The sequence below is a fragment of the Aethina tumida genome, chromosome 4 (genome assembly GCF_024364675.1).
Source record: "Aethina tumida isolate Nest 87 chromosome 4, icAetTumi1.1, whole genome shotgun sequence".
NCBI lineage: Eukaryota > Metazoa > Arthropoda > Insecta > Coleoptera > Nitidulidae > Aethina > Aethina tumida.
In genome coordinates, this window is record NC_065438.1 from 137,495 (window position 1) to 158,128 (window position 20,634).

General features: G+C 31.8%; 6 protein-coding genes and 1 long non-coding RNA gene across 10 annotated transcripts; 4 read left to right on the forward strand and 3 right to left on the reverse strand.

Moving 5' to 3' along the window:
• The first annotated feature begins 27 nt into the window (after positions 1–27).
• LOC109594285 (uncharacterized) lies at positions 28–5,913 on the forward strand. The gene is made up of 5 exons (XM_020009492.2): positions 28–331; positions 4,460–4,608; positions 4,677–4,837; positions 5,217–5,386; positions 5,442–5,913. Exons 1-5 carry the CDS (start codon positions 305–307, stop codon positions 5,646–5,648), a joined length of 714 nt encoding a protein of 237 aa, XP_019865051.1. The 5' UTR covers positions 28–304; the 3' UTR covers positions 5,649–5,913.
• Positions 5,914–6,221: 308 nt separating this feature from the next.
• LOC109594286 (zinc finger protein OZF) lies at positions 6,222–8,240 on the reverse strand. Its single transcript, XM_020009494.2, has 2 exons — positions 7,997–8,240; positions 6,222–7,944 (listed from the first exon to the last, which is right to left on the reverse strand). Exons 1-2 carry the CDS (start codon positions 8,129–8,131, stop codon positions 6,487–6,489), a joined length of 1,593 nt encoding a protein of 530 aa, XP_019865053.2. The 5' UTR covers positions 8,132–8,240; the 3' UTR covers positions 6,222–6,486.
• Positions 8,241–8,301: 61 nt separating this feature from the next.
• LOC126265419 (uncharacterized) lies at positions 8,302–10,794 on the forward strand. Of its 3 annotated transcripts, none has more exons than XR_007547905.1 (4): positions 8,318–8,476; positions 8,537–8,568; positions 8,646–8,915; positions 8,975–10,794. It is a non-coding gene; the product is annotated as an uncharacterized LOC126265419 (long non-coding RNA). The 3 variants fall into 3 exon arrangements; XR_007547906.1 differs by having other exon boundaries at positions 8,659–8,915; XR_007547904.1 differs by having other exon boundaries at positions 8,302–8,476; positions 8,537–8,915.
• Positions 10,795–10,806: 12 nt separating this feature from the next.
• Positions 10,807–12,700, reverse strand: LOC109594288 (cysteine desulfurase, mitochondrial). The gene is made up of 6 exons (XM_020009497.2): positions 12,528–12,700; positions 12,395–12,468; positions 12,087–12,341; positions 11,616–11,943; positions 11,239–11,535; positions 10,807–11,179 (listed from the first exon to the last, which is right to left on the reverse strand). Exons 1-6 carry the CDS (start codon positions 12,625–12,627, stop codon positions 10,893–10,895), a joined length of 1,341 nt encoding a protein of 446 aa, XP_019865056.1. The 5' UTR covers positions 12,628–12,700; the 3' UTR covers positions 10,807–10,892.
• Positions 12,701–13,177: 477 nt separating this feature from the next.
• On the forward strand, positions 13,178–16,801 carry LOC109594276 (gamma-tubulin complex component 3). Its single transcript, XM_020009481.2, has 10 exons — positions 13,178–13,328; positions 13,383–13,546; positions 13,607–13,861; positions 13,974–14,363; positions 14,507–14,671; positions 14,728–15,040; positions 15,107–15,299; positions 15,353–15,690; positions 15,769–15,989; positions 16,048–16,801. Exons 1-10 carry the CDS (start codon positions 13,229–13,231, stop codon positions 16,399–16,401), a joined length of 2,493 nt encoding a protein of 830 aa, XP_019865040.2. The 5' UTR covers positions 13,178–13,228; the 3' UTR covers positions 16,402–16,801.
• Positions 16,802–16,951: 150 nt separating this feature from the next.
• Positions 16,952–18,532, reverse strand: LOC109594290 (ras-related protein Rab-30). The gene is made up of 3 exons (XM_020009498.2): positions 18,336–18,532; positions 18,039–18,283; positions 16,952–17,985 (listed from the first exon to the last, which is right to left on the reverse strand). The coding sequence occupies exons 1-3, from the start codon at positions 18,513–18,515 to the stop codon at positions 17,784–17,786; spliced, it is 627 nt and encodes a 208-aa protein (XP_019865057.1). The 5' UTR covers positions 18,516–18,532; the 3' UTR covers positions 16,952–17,783.
• A 118-nt stretch (positions 18,533–18,650) lies between these two features.
• On the forward strand, positions 18,651–20,335 carry LOC109594277 (activating signal cointegrator 1 complex subunit 1-like). 2 transcript variants are annotated; one of them, XM_049966860.1, is made up of 5 exons: positions 18,651–19,025; positions 19,078–19,472; positions 19,582–19,739; positions 19,796–19,971; positions 20,056–20,335. In XM_049966860.1, the coding sequence occupies exons 1-5, from the start codon at positions 18,920–18,922 to the stop codon at positions 20,307–20,309; spliced, it is 1,089 nt and encodes a 362-aa protein (XP_049822817.1). In that variant the 5' UTR covers positions 18,651–18,919; the 3' UTR covers positions 20,310–20,335. The 2 variants fall into 2 exon arrangements, with proteins under 2 accessions (XP_049822817.1, XP_049822818.1); XM_049966861.1 differs by having other exon boundaries at positions 19,090–19,472.
• The last annotated feature ends 299 nt before the right edge of the window (positions 20,336–20,634 follow it).

The following is a 20,634-nucleotide window of genomic DNA, read 5'->3' on the forward strand; positions in this document are numbered from 1 at the left end:
ATAGAGAAGAGGTGCCGATGTGAGTTCTCCCACCCATCTTCACCTGGTATACCCGTTCTTTCGGCTCCCACCAGGTACTTCGCATTATATCATTTGCTCCTAACAAGTTCAAGAACAGCTCGGGCATTCTACTGGCACAGTTCGTATCACGGAAAATCGAATCAGGAACGCGAAGAACAAGAAGAAACGGAACGGTGCCGCAAAGTGGTCATTGTGTAATATGGATTGGATTTGATTTGTTCGGAGTTGTGGAGTTTAAGCTTCTGTAAAGTTAACATTTTGGTACTAGAAAATCACAGTGAAAATGGCCCGTAATACAGTATTAATCACAGTAAGTACTTGATTTGCTCTGGTCGGGTTGGGTTTGTGATTAGTTTAGAAGGTCCAGGTGAATGGTAATTGGTCTAATTCGATGGGGCACGATTTATTGATATTCAAAATAATATTTGCCCTCCGTCAGCCCACATAATACTTCCCATTTACAGTTATTCACCGAGGTCAATGATCAGCGATTGCTCTTGGACAGGTGGCCAATATATAAGATATGGGTATAAAGTGAGATGTTTTAATTGACATTGCAATTTCTATAAGAAAATCGAAAATAATCAATTTAAAAGTCTATTTATGAGCCACATTTTATGGCCAATTCAATCAATCTGTCTTGGTGGTTTTAGTTCCACCAGTACTCAACAGACTGAATCCACAGGAAATGGATGAGAGAATTAATTCATAATCATTAATCAGTTTTGACTATTTATGGTAAATTTGATTCATTTACTTCATTTTTTTTCAATAATTTTCTTAATAAAAAATAACATAAACTGACCATACCCACGAACAAGATCATAAAATATTATTATTTTAAATTATTTTTATTCATACGTTTGAAATTAATTTCTTTATGACAGCATATGGCTTACATACTAAATAATATAATTAAAAATGTTTGCTTAACTTTCTAATAACACATTTGCAACTTTACAATTGTTTGCATTTAATTAAAAGTATGTTTAACTTGACAAGAAATAATTAATAGAAAATTAACACAGTTTTAGGAACAGTGACACCTTTTTGAGATAAGTAAATCGACTTATAATTTGTACCATTAATAATCCGAGGTTTATCAACCTAGGAAGAACAGTAAATGGTACACTCATTTTATAAATGTGTCACTAGGATAAACATTAATGGAATTCCGGCCGTACAAAAAATACCGGCGACGAATATTAAGCAGCAAAAGTTGTTTGGGTATGAATTAATCCGATTTGCCGATTGCAAATTTGCAAATGACATTTCATGTTTAAATTGCTAAACTAGGTCTATATCATTCTGTTTATAACAATTATATTTTATTATTTTCCACTAAAACGAAATGATATATTGGAGGATTCTCAAAGCAAAATATTGCAATAAAAATACAAACATTTTAAAATTTAGTTATTAAAAATAAATAAACGTTAAATTATTAAATGTATTTTTTGTGTCAATAGGATGCATTCAAGGAAGCGTACTGCTGAAGTACCACTGCAGAATACTAAATGACTTCCTCTTCAAATGCATTCTGTAGTTATTAATATGGTCAATTACCCTCTTGATTAACAAAAACAATACAAATCCGTTGACATTGTACCAATCAGAGAGGAATGGAAATTCAATTTAAGAATGTACAGTTAGTTGTTAAAAAAATAAATGGAGATAACTAAATCATAAAAGTTTTTTATATTTATAACTGTATTTGACTCTCAAGATGAATGTTTATAACTTGCCAATGTGCAATACAAATTATGAATATATTTGTATTTCAATAGATTAATTAAGTCATCTTTCTGGTATAAATATAAAGCAAGCAGTTTTTGTGAACAGAGTAATTTCCATGTTAATTAACTATGACAACGTTTATAACAACTTAATTGTGGCAATTAAAAATTTGACAAGTCTAATTTTTTAATTAAGATGAATTACACAAAAGAAAAAATGTTGAATTACATAGAAACATTGCAATCTTGAATAAATTCATAATTTAGCCAATTTATTGTATCAAAAAACATGTAATGACTTGAGGTATGCGAAGCAAATATTAATCCACTGTAATTGACCGCTCTTGAACTTCAAAGCTACAAAATTCATTGTGTCGAAGTAGTTGAATGATCTGTTCACAATCAGACGAAAATCACGAAACACTATTTGTTTTACTAATCACTATTTGATTAGAGAAGAATAATTTAGAATTGTAAGTAACAATACAAGGACATTACGGAAATTTTAACAAAGAACTTGATATTGTCATATGTAATTTGTATTTTACAGTAAAATTTTCTGAAAAACTATTTCAACAAATGTCTTTTGTTCACGTAAATAGTCAATGAGTCACTACTGCCAGAAGGTTTTTAATTAAACAAATTGTTAAAAAGTCTGACATCTTTTGGAACATTTAATTTCACTTTATTTATTCTAATCTAATTGCATTACAAAAAATTTCACTACTAAACACATACAAAGACAATGTACAATTGATCTAGTAAAACACAAAACTGAAAACTATGACACTTTCTTCGCTTTATTAAAAACAGCATGAAATGACAATTAATTAATATTCCACGACCAAAAATCCGTGTAACTGTACCAGTGGCCAAAACCAGTATAAGAGACTGTCACAAGATTTACCGACTTCAGGATTTAATGCGAATCTTTGTTATTTCTGTGGTATTATTCATTAGGTGTACCGTTTTCTGTAACCTCATTCCACTCGTCTGACGCATACCAAAGACGCATTTCAGCTAATCAAAAGACAAATAGATGGTTTTAAATACCATCCTCACGACCCAATTTTAATATGTACACTTTGACAAAATTACAAATTCCATAGTTACAATTAGAGTGTAATGAGATCTGAAAGTAGAGATCAATCAAACCGCAAAACAGATTTTCCTGCGTGTCACATTCATTCTTTCCGAATATCTAGGCAACGAAAGTCATTTCCTTTCAATACCGGCACATGAAACCACCGTTCCAATTTCATTTATTTCGACTATTGTTTTTTCCTTTTGTTTCGCATGCACCAGGCTCGGTGGCATTGGAAATCCTGCTCCATTCTCAGACAGATTCTTTTGTCCCCGATCAATGGTTAAATAAGTATCGAGTATTTTACTTTCAGCGCTAAGAAGAACGGAAATTTGCATTAGTAACGCAAAACCGATGGTTTCGCCCGATACTTTAATCATACGTTTCCATTTTAATTAGTTCCTTGAATGATGACTGGAGGAGAGTGGACTGAGAAAAAAGAGAGATTACCTTAGAATTTCTTCCCTCTTTATTTATCTATTATTGAGAATTGGCAGAACCTCTCATGGATAACGAGTCGACTTATAACCGTATTAACGCCATCGCGATAAAGTAAGTCGAAAAATGCCAACTAGAAATAGGCATGATTAACATCGATCAAAGAAAATAAGAGAACCGTTAATGCCATGCCCTCACCAAATACATCTACTACGTAACCGGCACGACTTGCTCGATGTTTTTGTCAAATTGCTTGAAATGCATTCGGAACGATCTTCAACGTGGAAACCACATACTAATTCGTTTTGATTGAAGGTTGATGCACCGTTTTACATCGCCATACATTATGCATTATTTCAAATTGTGTATGCCTTTAAGAACTTTTGATTTGCTCACGGAATGGCATTGTGTGAAAATAAACAGAGGCATTGATAAACATAAAAATAATAGGATTCCCATGGACATGAAATGAAAATAACTTCGAGAGGAAACATGGTATAACTAGCGTTATGTCGTTATCTGCCATTGCAGAATGTAGGCTAATGGAACATGAACCTATTAATAATTCTCAGTTTTACACTCCGTCTTCTGAAATTATCGCGGATACCTAAACAAGACTTTGTATACTACGAAGACGAAGACGACACCGACGACGGATCAGACAATATCCTACTTAGTCAGTGAGTGTGTTGGATGACATTTAAAAACCTTTTGGTTTTCCATTTAATTACTCTTGAAATTACTTCCTCATTTTTATAATCATAATTATTAATTTTAGCTGTTGGCTACAAATGAATTTAGCATCCTATACTGTATATTATACATTTTTAATAACGAGTATGTGGACATAACATGTGTTAGGGTCAAACGCATCATTTTCCTATGCAACTTCCTTGCAAAAATTACCTCGCAACTTTAAGACCTGTTTACTATTAATATACATAAGTACCGATAGCTAATAAAACTACTAACACATTTTACTAAGACACGCATACTTGAACATATTAGGAATAACGTTATATTTATAGATATGCTAATTAAAATTGAAAGTACCCACTGAATTCGTATCATCAATCTAATATATATTTTTTTAAATGTAGCTGTAGAAAGTTTAATGTAAATTGAAAATAGAAAATAGGCGGAAAAACGAATATAATTAACAGTTTCATTTTTATTACAGATTACAACCATATTGTGTTCGCTATTCAGCTCTAGTTTATCTAAAATACCATCGAAATGTGAAGGCGGTGGACAGTTGAAATATTTATGGGGAGACGCCCTAACAGACAGTCCAGACTGTATGGGTCCAAATAACATGCCCTATCCTACGTATGTACATCTCACTTTACCTTTTAATTCATTTAAATCATAAAATGTTATTTATTGGTTAATGTTAGTGCAGCCATTGAGAGGTCGTTCAGAAGTTCGAACGTATGGACTGGTAACCATCGAACGGGGAGGGCGAAGAAAACAATAGACCCATTTTTGACTAGAAAGGCCCTTCTGGCAGCCCACGAGAGCAGTGCCGGGATGGAACCTTCGACCATTTCCAGGATGGGTAAGTACCCTAATTACACGTGGATCTTTCAAAAATTAACAATGCAGAACAGTAAGGTACTCATTGTTCGTAAGGTTTCTCACTATTAACCATACTAAATTACGAGTTAAGCGAGAAAGCACACAATGCTTAACTTCTTCGTAACGGATTTTAGGTGAGAACTTAATTTATAACAGTTTTATTAACGAAACAGGTCGTGCGGTTGCACTTGGCTAGACAAAACATAAATAAATATTGTTTCCAGCCATGAAAAATTATAAATCAATTAATGGCCTTACTTTAATCTAATGGAAAATCATTTAATTATTTATTTAAGAGAATGGTTTAATTTTTAGTCTTTTTCTTGAATAAAAATAATACAATATTTTTTGTATTTTAGGTCGAGCTGTTAATGTATCGCCAGCCAATACATGCAAAGGTACGCCTTCCAGACTATGTAAAACTAGATACAACACCACAGCTCCAATGTACGGGGTTTCACTTACTTCTGGACAACCAGTCACTATTGTGCAGAAGTTTCCTGATCTCCTCCAACAAGTAGTTTTCGAGGTACGTATTTTTTGAAATTTGAAAGGATTAATTATAAAAATATTCTTTTCCTTAGGTTTGTGAAAGTTCAGAATGTGATGTGGTTCGGGGCGAATGCACCCAAACCTACGTTCCGTACCTGTTCCTGGTGATTCCCCTAGGACCAGTCACATTGACCGGCCAAGATTACGTTCTAGTGGAGAGTGGTTGCGTGTGCAGACCGAAATACGCGTCGCAAACTAACCAGGAGGCAAGTGCAATGTCGACGATACCCAGACTATGATAAAACTGGTGGAGATTGTTGTGTAAATGAGTGGGTTTTAAAGTCATGTGCACAAAAGTTTACGGGACGCGTGCCTGGTTATTGTCCGAAAAATATATGCATATATCATAATATGAGAGGATAAATTTGTGTTCATGAATTCCCCAATGGCAACGCAAAAGTGCTCATAATTATTTAAATTAAATTTGTAAGATATTTATTATGATTATTTTTATAGAAAATTTAGTATTTAAATGTATTTATAATATATTTAATAAATTGTTTTATTAAAATATGCTATTTATTATATTAATTTACCCAATGATTAATAATATTAATAAAAGGTTTTTGAAGTTGCAAGAAACTAAGAAACACAGGTAACGGTGCGCTTAGCCGTTACCTTGGGGTCAAGGTCTGTGGATACTTAAAGGTCAATTTGATAATTTTCATTTGATTTTCACCTTATTTTTGGACGATTCGTTTTTATTCACTCTTACATACTCATATTTGTCTCTCTATACTTTTTGGTAAGATCTAACAAATTGGATAAACTGGATTAAAAGTATATAGATTAGTGAAGAAAATAAACAATACTTCAGATATGAAAACTTTATTAAAGTGGAATGTAAAGTGTATATCCCTACTATAAGAGAAAAAACATAAATAAGTCGGAAACAATCAGAACAAAGATGTGAACGATTATTTTTTCAAAACAATAATTAAAATATATGTTTAATTTATTACTTGCTAATATTAATTAAACTCTGACATTTGCATTTAATCAGATCATTTAATAAATCAACACAATCGTGATATTAAGGAAAACGTTTAACGATACTATTGAAACATAATGAAATTGTTATTCATAATTTACAAAAATATTATTACCCTCTTCTCTATCTACAATCACTTCCTCAAGATATTCAACATCTTTCACATGCTTATTTTTTACATGTTTGTTTAAAATATCCAAAGTACTAAATCTCTTATGACAATCTGGACATGTATATGCCTTTTCATGTATCTTTAAATGTCGCGCCAATCTGCAAGCATGGTAAAATCTCATTTTACAAGATGGATAAGTACAAACGTAAGGCCTGTCCTCCTTTTGCTGACCTGTGGTACCTACATGAAGCCTGATATGACTTCGTAAGTCGTTCAAATTGGAATATGCCTTTGTACAATGCTGACACTGGTATGGTTTAAAACCAGTATGTACCCACATATGTCTTGTCAGACGACTTGAACTTACAAAACCCTTACCGCATACGTTACATAAATAAGGCCGCTCTTTTGTGTGGTAACTGCGTATATGCAGAAGTAAATTATCTGACTGACTGAAAGTCTTCCCACAATAACTGCAACAGTAGGGTAAAATATCCATATGCAAGACTTTGTGTCTTTCTAAATTTGAGGAGATTTTAAACGTTTTTCCACAGGTTTCACACTTGTAGGGCTTGTGGGCTTCATGTGTTTTCATGTGGCCTAGAACTCCACCCCATCTCACAAATCCCTTATTACATTTCTCACATTTAAATGGTTTTTCACCAGTGTGTGATCTCATGTGTACCTGGAAAGTACTATTGTTTGGATAACACTTGCCACAAAGTTTGCATTTGTAATCTTTCACAACCATGTGACCCTTTAAATGACCTATTAATTTTTTTGATTCTTTGAACTCTTTTCTACAGATATTGCACTGCAACGAATTTTGTTGACAAACCTTAGACTTGTGCTCTTTCAATTCTGATAGGTTGTCAAATAATTGCATGCAATTATTGCACTGCAATTTTAGAGGATTAGGGTCAATAACATTGGTTAAAACAGTACTGACATCCAGAATAGGTTTAATTGGAATTAGTGGAGGAGTATCTTTGGGAAGTTCTAGTATTGTATTGGTTTCTCCAGTTTTATTAACAGACTCCAAAGGTATCAAAGGTGGAGGTTCTGCAGTGAAAATGTCACATATGTTGTTTTGATGTATTTGTTGTACTTTTATTATTTCTGTATCTGACAACTGCATTTCACGAACCCCACAGTCATTCGATGGATTACTTTCAGTTTTTCCTTGCTGTAAAGGTTTCTTTTCTGAAGCAGTATCTTCATTGCATTGTTCCATTTTCATTTCTATAATTTCTTCGATTTGAGCGTCGTTTAAAGCCATATTCAAAATATCACATTGCTTTGTTTTCTGTTTCAATGAGTTTCGTAATATTTTATCACTATGTTCAATTTTTTTCTTTAGAGTATACAACTTAGCAATGAGATGAAAACAAGATACACAAATTCTTTTTGGAAGATTGTCGTCTTCAGATATCTAGAACAATTGTTATAGGCAGAAGAATAATTAGTTGTAAGAAACTTATTACCTTTATTGATGTAAAGCTTTCAATCATTTTCGGTATCTTCGTCGAAAATATTTCTCGCAAGTGGCCTTTATCACTTAAGCATGTTCTGCAAAGGTTATTAAAATTTCTTTTTCCTAATTTCAAAGATTTTGCCATTATTTTGGGTAAAATGCAAATCGTAAACAATTAAACGTCAAACGAACATAACCTCAACATAGTTGACAATTCGACTCTCCCCAAACGATAGTCAAGGGTATTTGATTATTTGAATGGTAAAACTGCATTATAGCGGCCTAAGATTAAGTTGGCAATTCTGGAACCTCGAAATTGGACGCAACGTTGCCGCTGTGACTTTTTATATTTTCATTCAATATTTTGTTTCTAACCTGTGTTCGTGTTTATCCTTTTGTGTAGTTTTATCTTCGTGTTTATTAATTTGTGTTAGTTTGATTTATAGACAATTTTTATTGTGTTTGATTTGGTATTATATTAAATTTGTTGGTAAGTAAAAAATTAATTTAAATATATATTATATTATTAATCTTATTTCAACTATTTCAGATTGTGCTATAGCTTTAGTTTAGTATTTTTAGGTATTCATATATTTATTTTAATTATAATATTAGCTATTAGCTATGAATAATAATAATTTTGAAACAAAATTGTTTAGTTTTTTTTTTAAGGATTTGAATATAATGGCGCCAACAGAAATTGTTGACGAAGTCCTCACTGTTGAGGAAATTAAAATTGAAAATCATTGTTTAAGAGATTTCCCCGAATCAAAAAAAGAGATGATGGAGTGGTTGGCCAGAAGAGGCTTAATAAAAAACCATTTCACGTGCGATGTGTGTGACATTCCTATGTCTCTAAACAAATATTCAGGTGGAATAGACGGTTTTCGGTGGAAATGCCGATTATGTACCACCCGAAAATCGATAAGGTGAAACTGGTTCTTTTTTTACTGAATCTTATTGTAAATTATTAATAATTTTTATTTAGGCATGGCTCATTTTTTGCTAACAGCAAACTTAGTTTGCTGCAATCAATGATCATTATTTATTGTTGGAGCATAGAAATGCCACACGAAGACATTAAGAGGGAGGCCCACCTTGGTTCAAATTCCACCCACACAATAGTGGACTGGTGTTCGTTTTGCCGGGAAATTTGTGAGGTGGACCTCATAAATAATCCGGACGTTATTGGGGGTTTTGATGAGGAAACTCTCGAGCCCAAAACGGTGGAGATTGACGAGTCCAAGTTTTTCCACCGCAAATATAATAGAGGTCGGTGGACTGAGGGACAGTGGGTATTTGGAGGAATTGAAAGGGGAACAGGGAAATGCTTCCTTGTTGAAGTTCCTGATAGGACAACTGCAACCCTCCACGAAATGATTCAGAGGTTTGAATGTATTTCTGATTAGGGCTTTGTAATAGCTTATAATTGATGAATGCATGCTCATTTCCAAATAAATCGCAGATTTTCCATGGAAATTTCTCGATTTATAAGGAAAATTGCACTGTAGTTACTATTTTTAGACAAAAAACAATTTATGGTAAGTGATGTTTTAAACAAATATATGCCAAACCAGATGGATGACAGGTAACATTAAGACAGGTAGTATTAAGATTTTATCAATTATGATTTATTATTATTTTACAGAATACCTTTTGAGTTTATTTTATTATTATCTTACAGAATACCTTTTGAGTTATTTTTATTTATAGTTTCCTTTTTAAAATTAAAAGTGTCATGATTTAATAGGTATATTTTACCCGGATCCCATATTATATCAGATGGATGGAGGGCATATGATGGGGTAGATACAATTAGGGATGGGATCTACACTCATGATAGAATTATTCATGAGAGAAATTTTGTGGATCCTGATGATGCCACCATCCATACACAAAACATTGAAAACATGTGGATGAGGGCCAAAAGAAAGTTGCGGCGCCAATTTGGAACGTCTGAAGCATTATTTGTTTCCCACCTACATGAATTTGTGTGGCGGAATAAATATAGAAGAAACGGAAATTTTTTTAGTTCAATTTTAGTTTGTCTTAGGACACAATATGTTTTTAATTAGAGTGTTTTATTTTATATTTTTATTTATGTTATGAAAAAATTTTTCTATATTATATGCCTATTTTTTTCAAAATTTCGTTAAAAACCCACATTTTCCTTTCTTATATTTTTTTAAATGTTTTATTTTTATTCGTAATGAGAACTCGGTGTTGGTCAATCAAATAATTTTAAATTTGAACAATACTTATTTTTAAGGTTTTCCCTTGAAATTTTTGTAGAAAAAAATTTCCACTGTATGCCTATTCTTTTTTCAGAAAGTTTATTTAAAAATTGAATGTTTTCAAAAAAAAAAAGAAATACCTAACCGAACCTAACAGTTCATCAAAAAGAAAGAATATTTTTAAAATAAATAAACAAGATAATAAAATTCCAAAAATATATCATAAAATAAAACAAACAAGCACCAACGGATATCTCGTAAACTTTCAGTAAATTTAATCGATAATAAATGTAACTTTATCTGTGATGGTAAAATTGGTAAAACGGAAGTTTACATATTTGATTTTTTTTCAATCAAAATTTTCCGTAAATTATTGAAAATATAAATTAAAAAAAATTAGGTTACGTTATAATGTACATTTTTTGCTCGTCGGAATGTTACAAAATATCTCACTAAGTAATAAAATATCAGATACGGCAACGTTGTGAGAATTCTTGACGCTAATGCGCCTGCGGGAACTACCAACATAATTTCAGGCCGCTATAATGCAACTTTACCTAAAACTGTATGCATATAAAAATAAAAGTTAAGCATAACATGATTTTATTAATATTTCATTTATCTAATAAAATAATAATTTTGAGTATATACAATTAAAAAACAAAATACAAATTAATGTTGCGACCATTGAATCGTTTTAATATCAACCCCTTCCTGGATCATTTCCCAAAGTGGGCTCATCTCCCTTAACCTTGTAACATGCTGAATACATTTCTTAGCAGTGTAATCAACTTCTTCTAACGTTGTAAATCTACCTAAACCAAACCTAATGGAACTATGAGCCAAATCCTCGTCCGTTCCGATGGCCCTCAACACATACGACGGTTCCAAAGACGCTGAAGTACAAGCTGATCCACTAGATAACGCTACGTCTTTCAACGCCATCAACAGAGATTCACCTATAATACAAAATAAATTGGTCATTTAATATAATCAACCACGACATTACGTTACAAACCTTCAACATAAGCAAATGATAAGTTGACACAACCTGGATATGTATGAATTGGATCTCCATTCCTTATAACATGAGTAACTTTGCTAGTAATTTGATCAATTAAATGTTTGCTAAGTTTTTCAACCCAAGCGTGATCATAGGCCATTTCTCTTTCGGCTATTTCACATGCAGCGCCCATTCCCACAGCTAATGGTGTAGGAACGGTACCACTTCGAATGCCGCGTTCCTGACCGCCTCCACTTTGTATAGCCTCCACACGGACACGAGGTCTTCTTCTAATGTATATTGCACCAACACCTGAATTTCATTTAAATTTGCTTAGTCAAAAATAATTTGCATAAAAAAGAACAATTCACCAAATGGGAAAATAAGTGTACCTTTTGGTCCATATATTTTGTGTCCACTAATGGACATTAGATCAATATTCATGTTTTGAACATTTAAAGGAATCTTGCCAACAGCTTGGGCTGCATCTGTATGGAAAAACACTTTTTTGCTCTTGCACAGAGCACCAATTTCGGCGACGGGTTGTTTCACTCCAATCTCATTGTTGACAGTCATAATAGAAACTAAAGAAGTTTCTGGTGTTATTGCTTTGTCCAATTCTTCTAATGAAATTATTCCATTGCTTTGAACTGGTAGATAAGTCACTTTGAAACCTTCAGCTTCTAGAGACCGACAGGAATCCAAAACACATTTATGTTCCTAAAAATACAGGATTTTTCATTTCAATTCAATGTGCAATTAAAATTTTAAAATTTTCTATCAAACAATCTTATGAGAATTGTTTCCTTTTAAATTCTTAATATTAAGATGCAATATGCATATAAATAAATTCATAAACTTACTGTCTGTGTGGTTATAACATGCTTCTTTTTTGAACCATAGAATCTAGCAACTCCTTTCACTGCAATATTATTACTTTCAGTTGCCCCTGATGTAAAAATAATTTCCTTTGGATCAGCCCCAATAATATTTGCAACTTGTTCTCTAGCTTTCTCCACTGCAGCTTCTGATTCCCATCCATAGGCATGGGTTCTTGAATGTGGATTTCCATAATATGAAGTTAAATAGGGCAACATTAAATCCAAAACCCTGGGGTCCTAAAAATTTAACATTTAAATTCAGTTTATTTTGTCCAAATCATATGTTATACCAATGGAGTTGTGGCCTGTGCATCCAAATACAACGGTCTGCCTTCAAATTCTTCCCGTATGTTATATTTCGAATCTAAAATTAAAATAAAAATTGTATATGAAATATTAACCTCAAATATGATGAATCGTTACCGGTAGTTAATTTTCGGAAATTCGATGATGACACCCCTTTATTAACATTTATTATGCATTTTGGTATATTTAAATAGGTTTTGAATGCACTACGAATCATTGTAACTGTTTAATAACAACACCAATTAAAATATAAAAATAAATTATCGCATATTTTAACTCTTGTCTTCTTCTTCTTCTCAATCTCATGTCATAACCTCTCTCATGGCGATAAACATCAAATACGGTAGAGGTCCGTGGTTGCCAAGTTGTGTATAAATAGCACAAAGTAAATAAATTGTTTCTTTCTTGTATCACGCAAGTCGAATTGTTAGAATTTGATATTAAATCATGTTTTATAACAAATAGAAAAGTATTCTTAATTATTGCTATCATTATCTATTCACTGTATATTCGTCTGAAGTTCCATCATCAATGGTGGCCTGGCAACAAACATTACATTTTTAATTTTTTCCAATAAGACTAGGTTCTATGGCCGATCGTTCCATTTATATTAAATAAAAAGGTCCACAAACAAATTAACATATTAATAAAACTGGGACATATTTATAATAAATAAATAGAAAATTGACACCAGGTGGCAGCAATTTAAAATTTAAATGTCAGTTGTCATGTAGTGTAAAATGTATAATTAACAGATTATACTTTTTTAAAAAAGGTCCAAATTTATATTGAAACTCGATAATAACAAATTAACAAAGATGAGCTCTCAGGGCTCCAACGCGTTGAGCGGCGTTGATTTGAACAACGTGCCCGAATTAATTTTGGCACTATGCAAACATCTTAGTCGCAATGATCCAGGTAAAAAGTCTTCTTATCTTCTAGGAATGTAAGTTTTCATTAATTATTTTTTAGTTTTAGTGTCGAAGTTGTATAAAAATGCCTCTTTTATAATTAATTCATCTTCATATACAACAGAGCCCACTGAAGAGTTTCTCATAGCTAATGCAATGAGAAAATTGTTGCCAAGCGAAAATTTACAAAAATTTGAGCTACAGTATATCACTATTTGCAAGACTGTAAGTTGTGAATAATTTTTTTGATGATTGTTCTTTCCAATTGATTGTTTACTTTTTTAGAATATCTTAAAGCAGAGGGCATCTGTCCTATCTCTGCTTTTGTCCCTGGCTGAAAAACCAAATGATCCTATGAAATCAACATCAACTTTTGATGTCTCAAGTGTCAGTCAAACAAATTTGAACACCAAATCTCAAGGGGATTCAAAGGACAGTTTAGTCTCGACAATACTCTCAAAAGATAGTTTAGGACCAAATGAGCCATTAGTCAAAGATACTAAAAGAAATAATGTTCTGCAATGTCCTGCGAAACCTACTGTAAGTTTTGATAATAATTATTTAATTAATTAGTAATTTAGGTGATGCACAGTAGATATAACCATTTTTTTGTGTCTGTATAACCAAGTTTGTTGTGCTCCTTTTCTTTCAGATGTCTCAAGCTACATCCTTATTATCTACTGATGTTTGGTCTCATGAAACCATCCCTTTAACAAGCAAATTAGAATGTTTCCACCCCATCTCCGAGTCTGAACTATTACAGGGAATAATTTACGCCCTGCAAGGCATTGAGAGCAAGTACATTAAAAAAGAAGTGGGAAGCACTGGATTTGTAGTCGATTACAAGGCTGGGAAAAGTTTAACGGCCGTACAAAAGGGCCTGGTCGATCGATTGCTAGGCACCAGCTTCCTGTACTCTCAGCTAAAGCAGTATTGTGAAGAAAACCATAAGCAGAGTGGGATCATTTGTCAGGCTGTTGTTACAGCACTCAGGGTGGAACTGTGCGAGTATTATAGAACACTTGCCATTCTTCGGGCTAATGTAAGATTTATCAATAGCGAAATTCAGGATTGCGATGCTCCCTCCAAGTTACAATTGAAACAATTTTGAATATTCCTGTTTAATCACAAATCCGTAAATATACATATTTAGAGTAAGTATTTAATGAACTAATGTTGTTGTAGATGCCAGATATGACTATGAGAAAGGCGATTTACATTATGTTTGATCACCATCAAAAATTTGAATGGCTTGCTTACATGGCTGAGCAATGTTCTGATAAAAAGGGTGGAGCGATAATTTCCGCCATTCATGGTTTCCTTCAGCACGGCTCGCCAACGGTTCAAGAGGTAGAATTATTATATATTAATTATATTAAATACTTAATTTAATTTAAATTTATTAGGCAGCAACAAAACTTTTAACAGCTGTATGCAAGCCATTATATACCATGCTAAGTCGCTGGCTTTTGGATGGCGAAATAAACGACCCTTTTAACGAATTCTTCATTGAAATTAAATCAATATCTAATGCTGAAGAGTTGTGGGATAACAAGTACTTTGTGAGAAAAAGTATGGTTCCTTCCTTTATACACATGAATCAAGCCCATAAAATTTTGGCAACTGGCAAAAGCATAAATTTTCTTAGACAGATTTGCAAAGATAGTGGGCAATTACCGGGTAGAGAATCGTTACAAAAATTGTTCAAAACTACAACAGGTAAGAAACAATTTTTTTTGTATTTTTTCAAAGCCATAATTGTGATTTCTTTTTGTTTTATTGTAGCTGAGGCGCTGTTCGCTCCAGAACAAAACTTGGATTTTCACGAGACGTTGGAGGATGTTTACAGAGAGACATCACTCAGGGTTTTAGATCTGCTGAAATATAAATTCAAGCTTTATCAACATTTGCAGTCGCTTAGACGATATTTATTATTAGGACAGGGTGATTTCATACGGCATTTAATAGAATTATTAGAGTAAGTACATGGTAGTAATTATTTCCGAATAATATAATACATAATTGTTTCAGTCCGGAACTGAGCAAAAACGCAAGTGACATTTACGGTCACACCTTAAGCGGAATATTGGAATCCGCCATCCGAGTGACGAATGCCCAATATGAGGATGTTGATACGTTGAGGAGGTTGGTCGTAAATTTCGGAGGCAGTTCTCATGGCGACAAGGGTTGGGATGTGTTCAGTTTGTGTTACGTGATAGACGGACCAGTTGGAACCATATTTCAGCAAACGTTGCCGACATACAAGGCCCTTTTTGGGGCGTTATGGAAGGCGAAACGTATGGAGTTTGTGTTGGCCAACATGCGCAAACAGCAAATTACTATGGCAAAATTGTTTAAAAAATTAAAAGGTAACAATGAAAATTATAATCTATATATATTGAATATTAATATAAAGAATTTTCTATAACCATAAATTATTGTTACAGATCTGAGAGTAGTAACACATAGGATTCACATTTTAACTGGAGAAATGATACACTTCCTCCATCAGACTCAATACTATTTCTTGTTTGAAGTTTTAGAATGCTCTTGGGCAGACATGCTCAATCAGCTGGAGAAGGCGGAAGGTTTGGACGACGTTATCATTGCTCATCGCACCTTCCTGAACTCGGTAAAGAAAGGCGTTCTGCTTGAACCTGAATATAGAGTAAGTAATATTGTATATTGTTACTCAACAAATGTTTTATGTGCACTTAATTTTTCAGGAAATTTTCATGGAATTAAACAGCATTTATACATTGATCGTTGAGTTCGAAACCTACCAATCGAGTTTGTATGTTGCTTCGTTAAAAGAACATAAAGCGTACACGGAGTATTGCGAAAAGCGTGACTCCACAGAAAATTTCGGCTTGACACAAGATGACGAGAGAAAAGAAACCCAACGTAGGATGGCTTTCCAAGCGTACCTCAAAAACATAAAATATAACGTGATCTCGGTTTCGGACAGGTACACTACATGCATACAAAAATATCTGAACCTTTTGTCGTCCAGTTCCAACATGAATTTGCAATTGTTGAGTGTTAGGTTGAGTTTTAATGACTATTATCGAGTTACATGACAACGTTTAGACATTGCGCCAGTAAATAAAAGTGATTACGGTTCAGGTAATGCAATCACTAATGTTGAAGTTGTCTCGAATAATTTTTTTGTTGAAAGTGTCTCTTCGTCCAGTGAACTAACTCCCACGTTTAGCTTAATGAATGATTTCGAATCTTCCAGTAAATATGGCAGCGTCAATTCTCTTTTGCATAATAACGAGAAAAAGAAAACCAAGCAAATATGATGTTGTATTGGATGAAGGGTGTTATTATCACAAGTATATCTTTTTTCTAGACACCTTTCATCCGCCATTCCTATTTAGTATACAATCAATTATAATTTTAGACTGCTTACATTATTTACATTTACTTTTACATTTTATGTTAATTATTGGAATAAATATAAATATGCTCTCTGTATTGCATTATTTTTATTTTCTTGGAGAATTTATCCGACGACTTTTGAGTGTCATAATTTTAAATTTATGATTTTTCTTCACAAAAGGTTCCCATTCTTGGAACACTGTGTATTTAGTAGGTAAATATACGACTAATACTGAAAAAAATTGCCACAATGAAAATTAATATATTTGTAAATAATTACATCATATTAAAATATGTATACTACTTAAATAGTGTAGTTATATTTCAGCATATATACATAATAAATATGAATCATATACAGAAGGACAAATATTGTCTTAAAAAAAGTCCATAATAAATACAATCTCAATCAAAATTAAAAAAAGATACCACTTTCAAATTATATTGTATATATGTATATGTATTGTATAACACAAGCTTAATATACATTGTTTATTCTTTGGCAATACTCACAATAAATATTCAACTACAGTGTTTCACTTTTGAAAATTTTCAGTCTCCAAAAAACATCATTGTATATTTATTTATCTTATATAATTAACTTAATACATCATTAAAAAAAAATCGAATTCATAAAAAAACAAAAAGCAAATGTCACAATATTTGTATCTGAGGTATTCCACACCAAGTCGGATAGTTCAGAAAATACTTTATTTCAATTCCTAAAATTCTTTAATATCTTTCTGTATATAATTTGAAAAAAGGCCCCAAATATGTTTGTTAAACCATTAAATAACATGCTTTATTAGGATTTTTCTCAAAACTTTAACAATAATTAAATCTTATTATTTGTATATATCCTTAATTAATAATTAAATAGGGCTTAAAATTTTAAAACATAGAAAGACATTAAAAAAAAAGGATTTCATAAAATATAGATTTTACAAACCATCTGAGAAGGGTTGAAATGTTCAATATGTAAATCACTACCTTAAATCACAGATTAAAATAACTAATAAGTTGGTAGTTGAAATTGAGTTTTCAAATTAATCTTCTTCAAGGACTAGACTACCAAAAATTAACACAAACAACTATCCTCATCTGGAATCTCCTCACCGTTAGTAATTTTAAATCCATGTTTGTCCATGGATTGTAACTCCAAACGAGATCTGTTTGAATGAACCAACTGAAAGGCAATATCTGAGAACATGTCTTCTATCCCCTCATTTGTTTTGCAAGATGTTTTATAAACTCCAGATATGAGATTGTGACATTGTTCACTGAAAACCATTCGTTGAAAAGAAAATTAAAATACTATTAAGATTTTTCTTACCAAAATGCTTCAATTTCAGAGTCTGTTACTTGAGGTACTTCTTCCAATAAATCAGATTTGTTCCCACATAAAAAAATTTTGGCGTTTTCAGCATATGTTACTATGTCTAATAAATGCTGAGACAGAATGTGAAATGATGTGGAATTATCTAATGAAAAGACCAAAATTGCGGCCTCTGCAAACTTGTAGTAACTTGATGTAATAGATGCCACTCTTTCCATACCTCCTGTATCCCATAATTGCAACTGGAACAATAATTATGTAACAGTTGTTAATTGTAAGAAAGTCTAATTTTACTTTAACATCTCTATCACAAACATGATATGTTTTATCATAGTGATCCAATCCAAGTGTTGATTTTCTGTCTGTTGCTGTTACGAATGTATTGTTGGTGAACCGACGAAATATCGAACTTTTTCCAACTCCATATTCGCCACAAAGTATAACTTTTTGTTCTGGTATTCGTACTGTTGCCATTGTAAAAATAAACAAGACTTATTTAGGTCCAGTGTTGCCAACATTTGATACAAAAACTAATTAACAGGGTTGGTTATTTACAAAACCTAGTTTGCTCTAAAAGTAATTTAGGATTTTGTATCTGTTCAGGAATCATGTTAAAATAGTTAAGAACAGATGATGCTTTTATATATACTGTTAAAAGACTTCTGTTATTTATTTATTTTTTCTGGCACCGAAATAAAGTTTCCCATTCTGTGCCATGACGTTTTGTAACACCCATGTCAAGAATTTGTTTACAAACATAGAAAAAATAATAGAAACGACGCAATAACTCTTTTTAATGAATTTAAACAATCACAAAGTTACAAAAAGATTTTACAGGAAAGTTATATTATCTAACAGAACATTAAAATTTAGCGACGATGTTTAAAAATATAAGCAATAAAAAACCGATTCGCATGTGGATTGATGGAAAATGCTTCAACATTAAAGAAATTAAGCGAAAATCTAAAGAAACTACGGTGACAGGTAATTAAAAATAAAACTATTCATTTAGATTGTAGACCACCTAATTTTTCAGCCTTACATTCAGATACAACATCCAGTTCAAATGAAACAAACACACAAAGCATACAAGAAAATGAGGAATTCAATGGAAACATGCAAATAACTTGTGATAATGGAAAATTTACTACCAGTTTTTGTTTACCCAAGTTATATTATGAAAAAATATTCAAATTTCCTGAACTTAATCTGAAGTCATTGTCTGATGAAACAGAAACAGAAATTCATATTCCAACAAAAAGTGAAAATGGCAAATTAATGATCAGTGGAGCAAGTGAGGAGAATATTAAATTAGTATTGAAAGAATTACTCCCTTGTATTGGACAAATTCGTAAACAAACTGGACCAGTGCAATTTTTGGCCATAAAAACCACAAATGAAGAAATTATATGCAACTTTGAGAAATTTAAAGTTAGTAAATTAATTTTATAGAAAATTTTTTCATTTATACAACAAGCTTTGGGCAAAAGATTTGACACAATTTTTTAAAAATGGTAAATAATATTTATACAATTTGTAGAGTGAAGTTTTATCACTTGATGGAATAAAAGGCATGCATGAATCTATTTTTCAAAAAGCAGAAAAATTACATTTGACTATTGATGTTTTATCTTTGCTCAATGAACAAGAGATAAATGAAGCCATAACTGCTTTAAATGAATATAAACATAAATTGAAGTAAGTTATAATACAGTTTAGTCAGTTTCTAATATTGTTTTTATAATATATTTTAGTGAAATAATTGAAAAGTTTGGTCCCTTAAAAATACGAATTTCTGGATTGGATTGCATGAATAACACCACAAATAATGTACATGTCATGTATAGCAATGCTGAAATTGTGAGTGATAATCAGGAAGCTAGTCTGCAAACAATTGTAAATAATATTGCAGAATATTTTTATGAAAAAGGTAAATATTTAAAAATAAGTAATTTACCCTTATATAAAAGTAGTATAAATATGCCAGAATAATTTCAAATTATATGGTTTATAGGTTTGCTTAAATCATATTCAAACCCAGTAAAACTGCATATGACTGTAATAAATACAAAATACCGACAAGGAACGCCAAAAAAAGGATATAATAGAAAATGGCAAAAACGAATACCCTTTGATGCTACCAAAATAATGGATAAATATAAGGATTTCTACTTTGGAGAGTGCATTTTTGATTCTGTATATTTATGTCTCATATCGACAAAGGGCGACGATGGATTTTATAAACCTATACATGCAATACATATTTAATAGAATAAATTTCTTTTTTTTTTTGAGTATGTCTTTTAATTTATGTAAATTTTCATTTCAATACTTAGAGTAATCAAAAGACGACACAATTTTAAGATCGTTAAGAATTTCAATATATAATAAATATATTTTTCAATTTTGGTTAACTAATAGTATATCTTGGTAACATGTTTTTCACAGTATCTTAATTATAAAATGTGTACAAAAGATAACACTATTTAAATTTTACTTAAAACGTCATTATGTTACATGTTTGGAATATTTTAAATTAATTTTTCTTTAATATTTTTAAATGTGATCATCTAGAATAATTGTATATTTGATG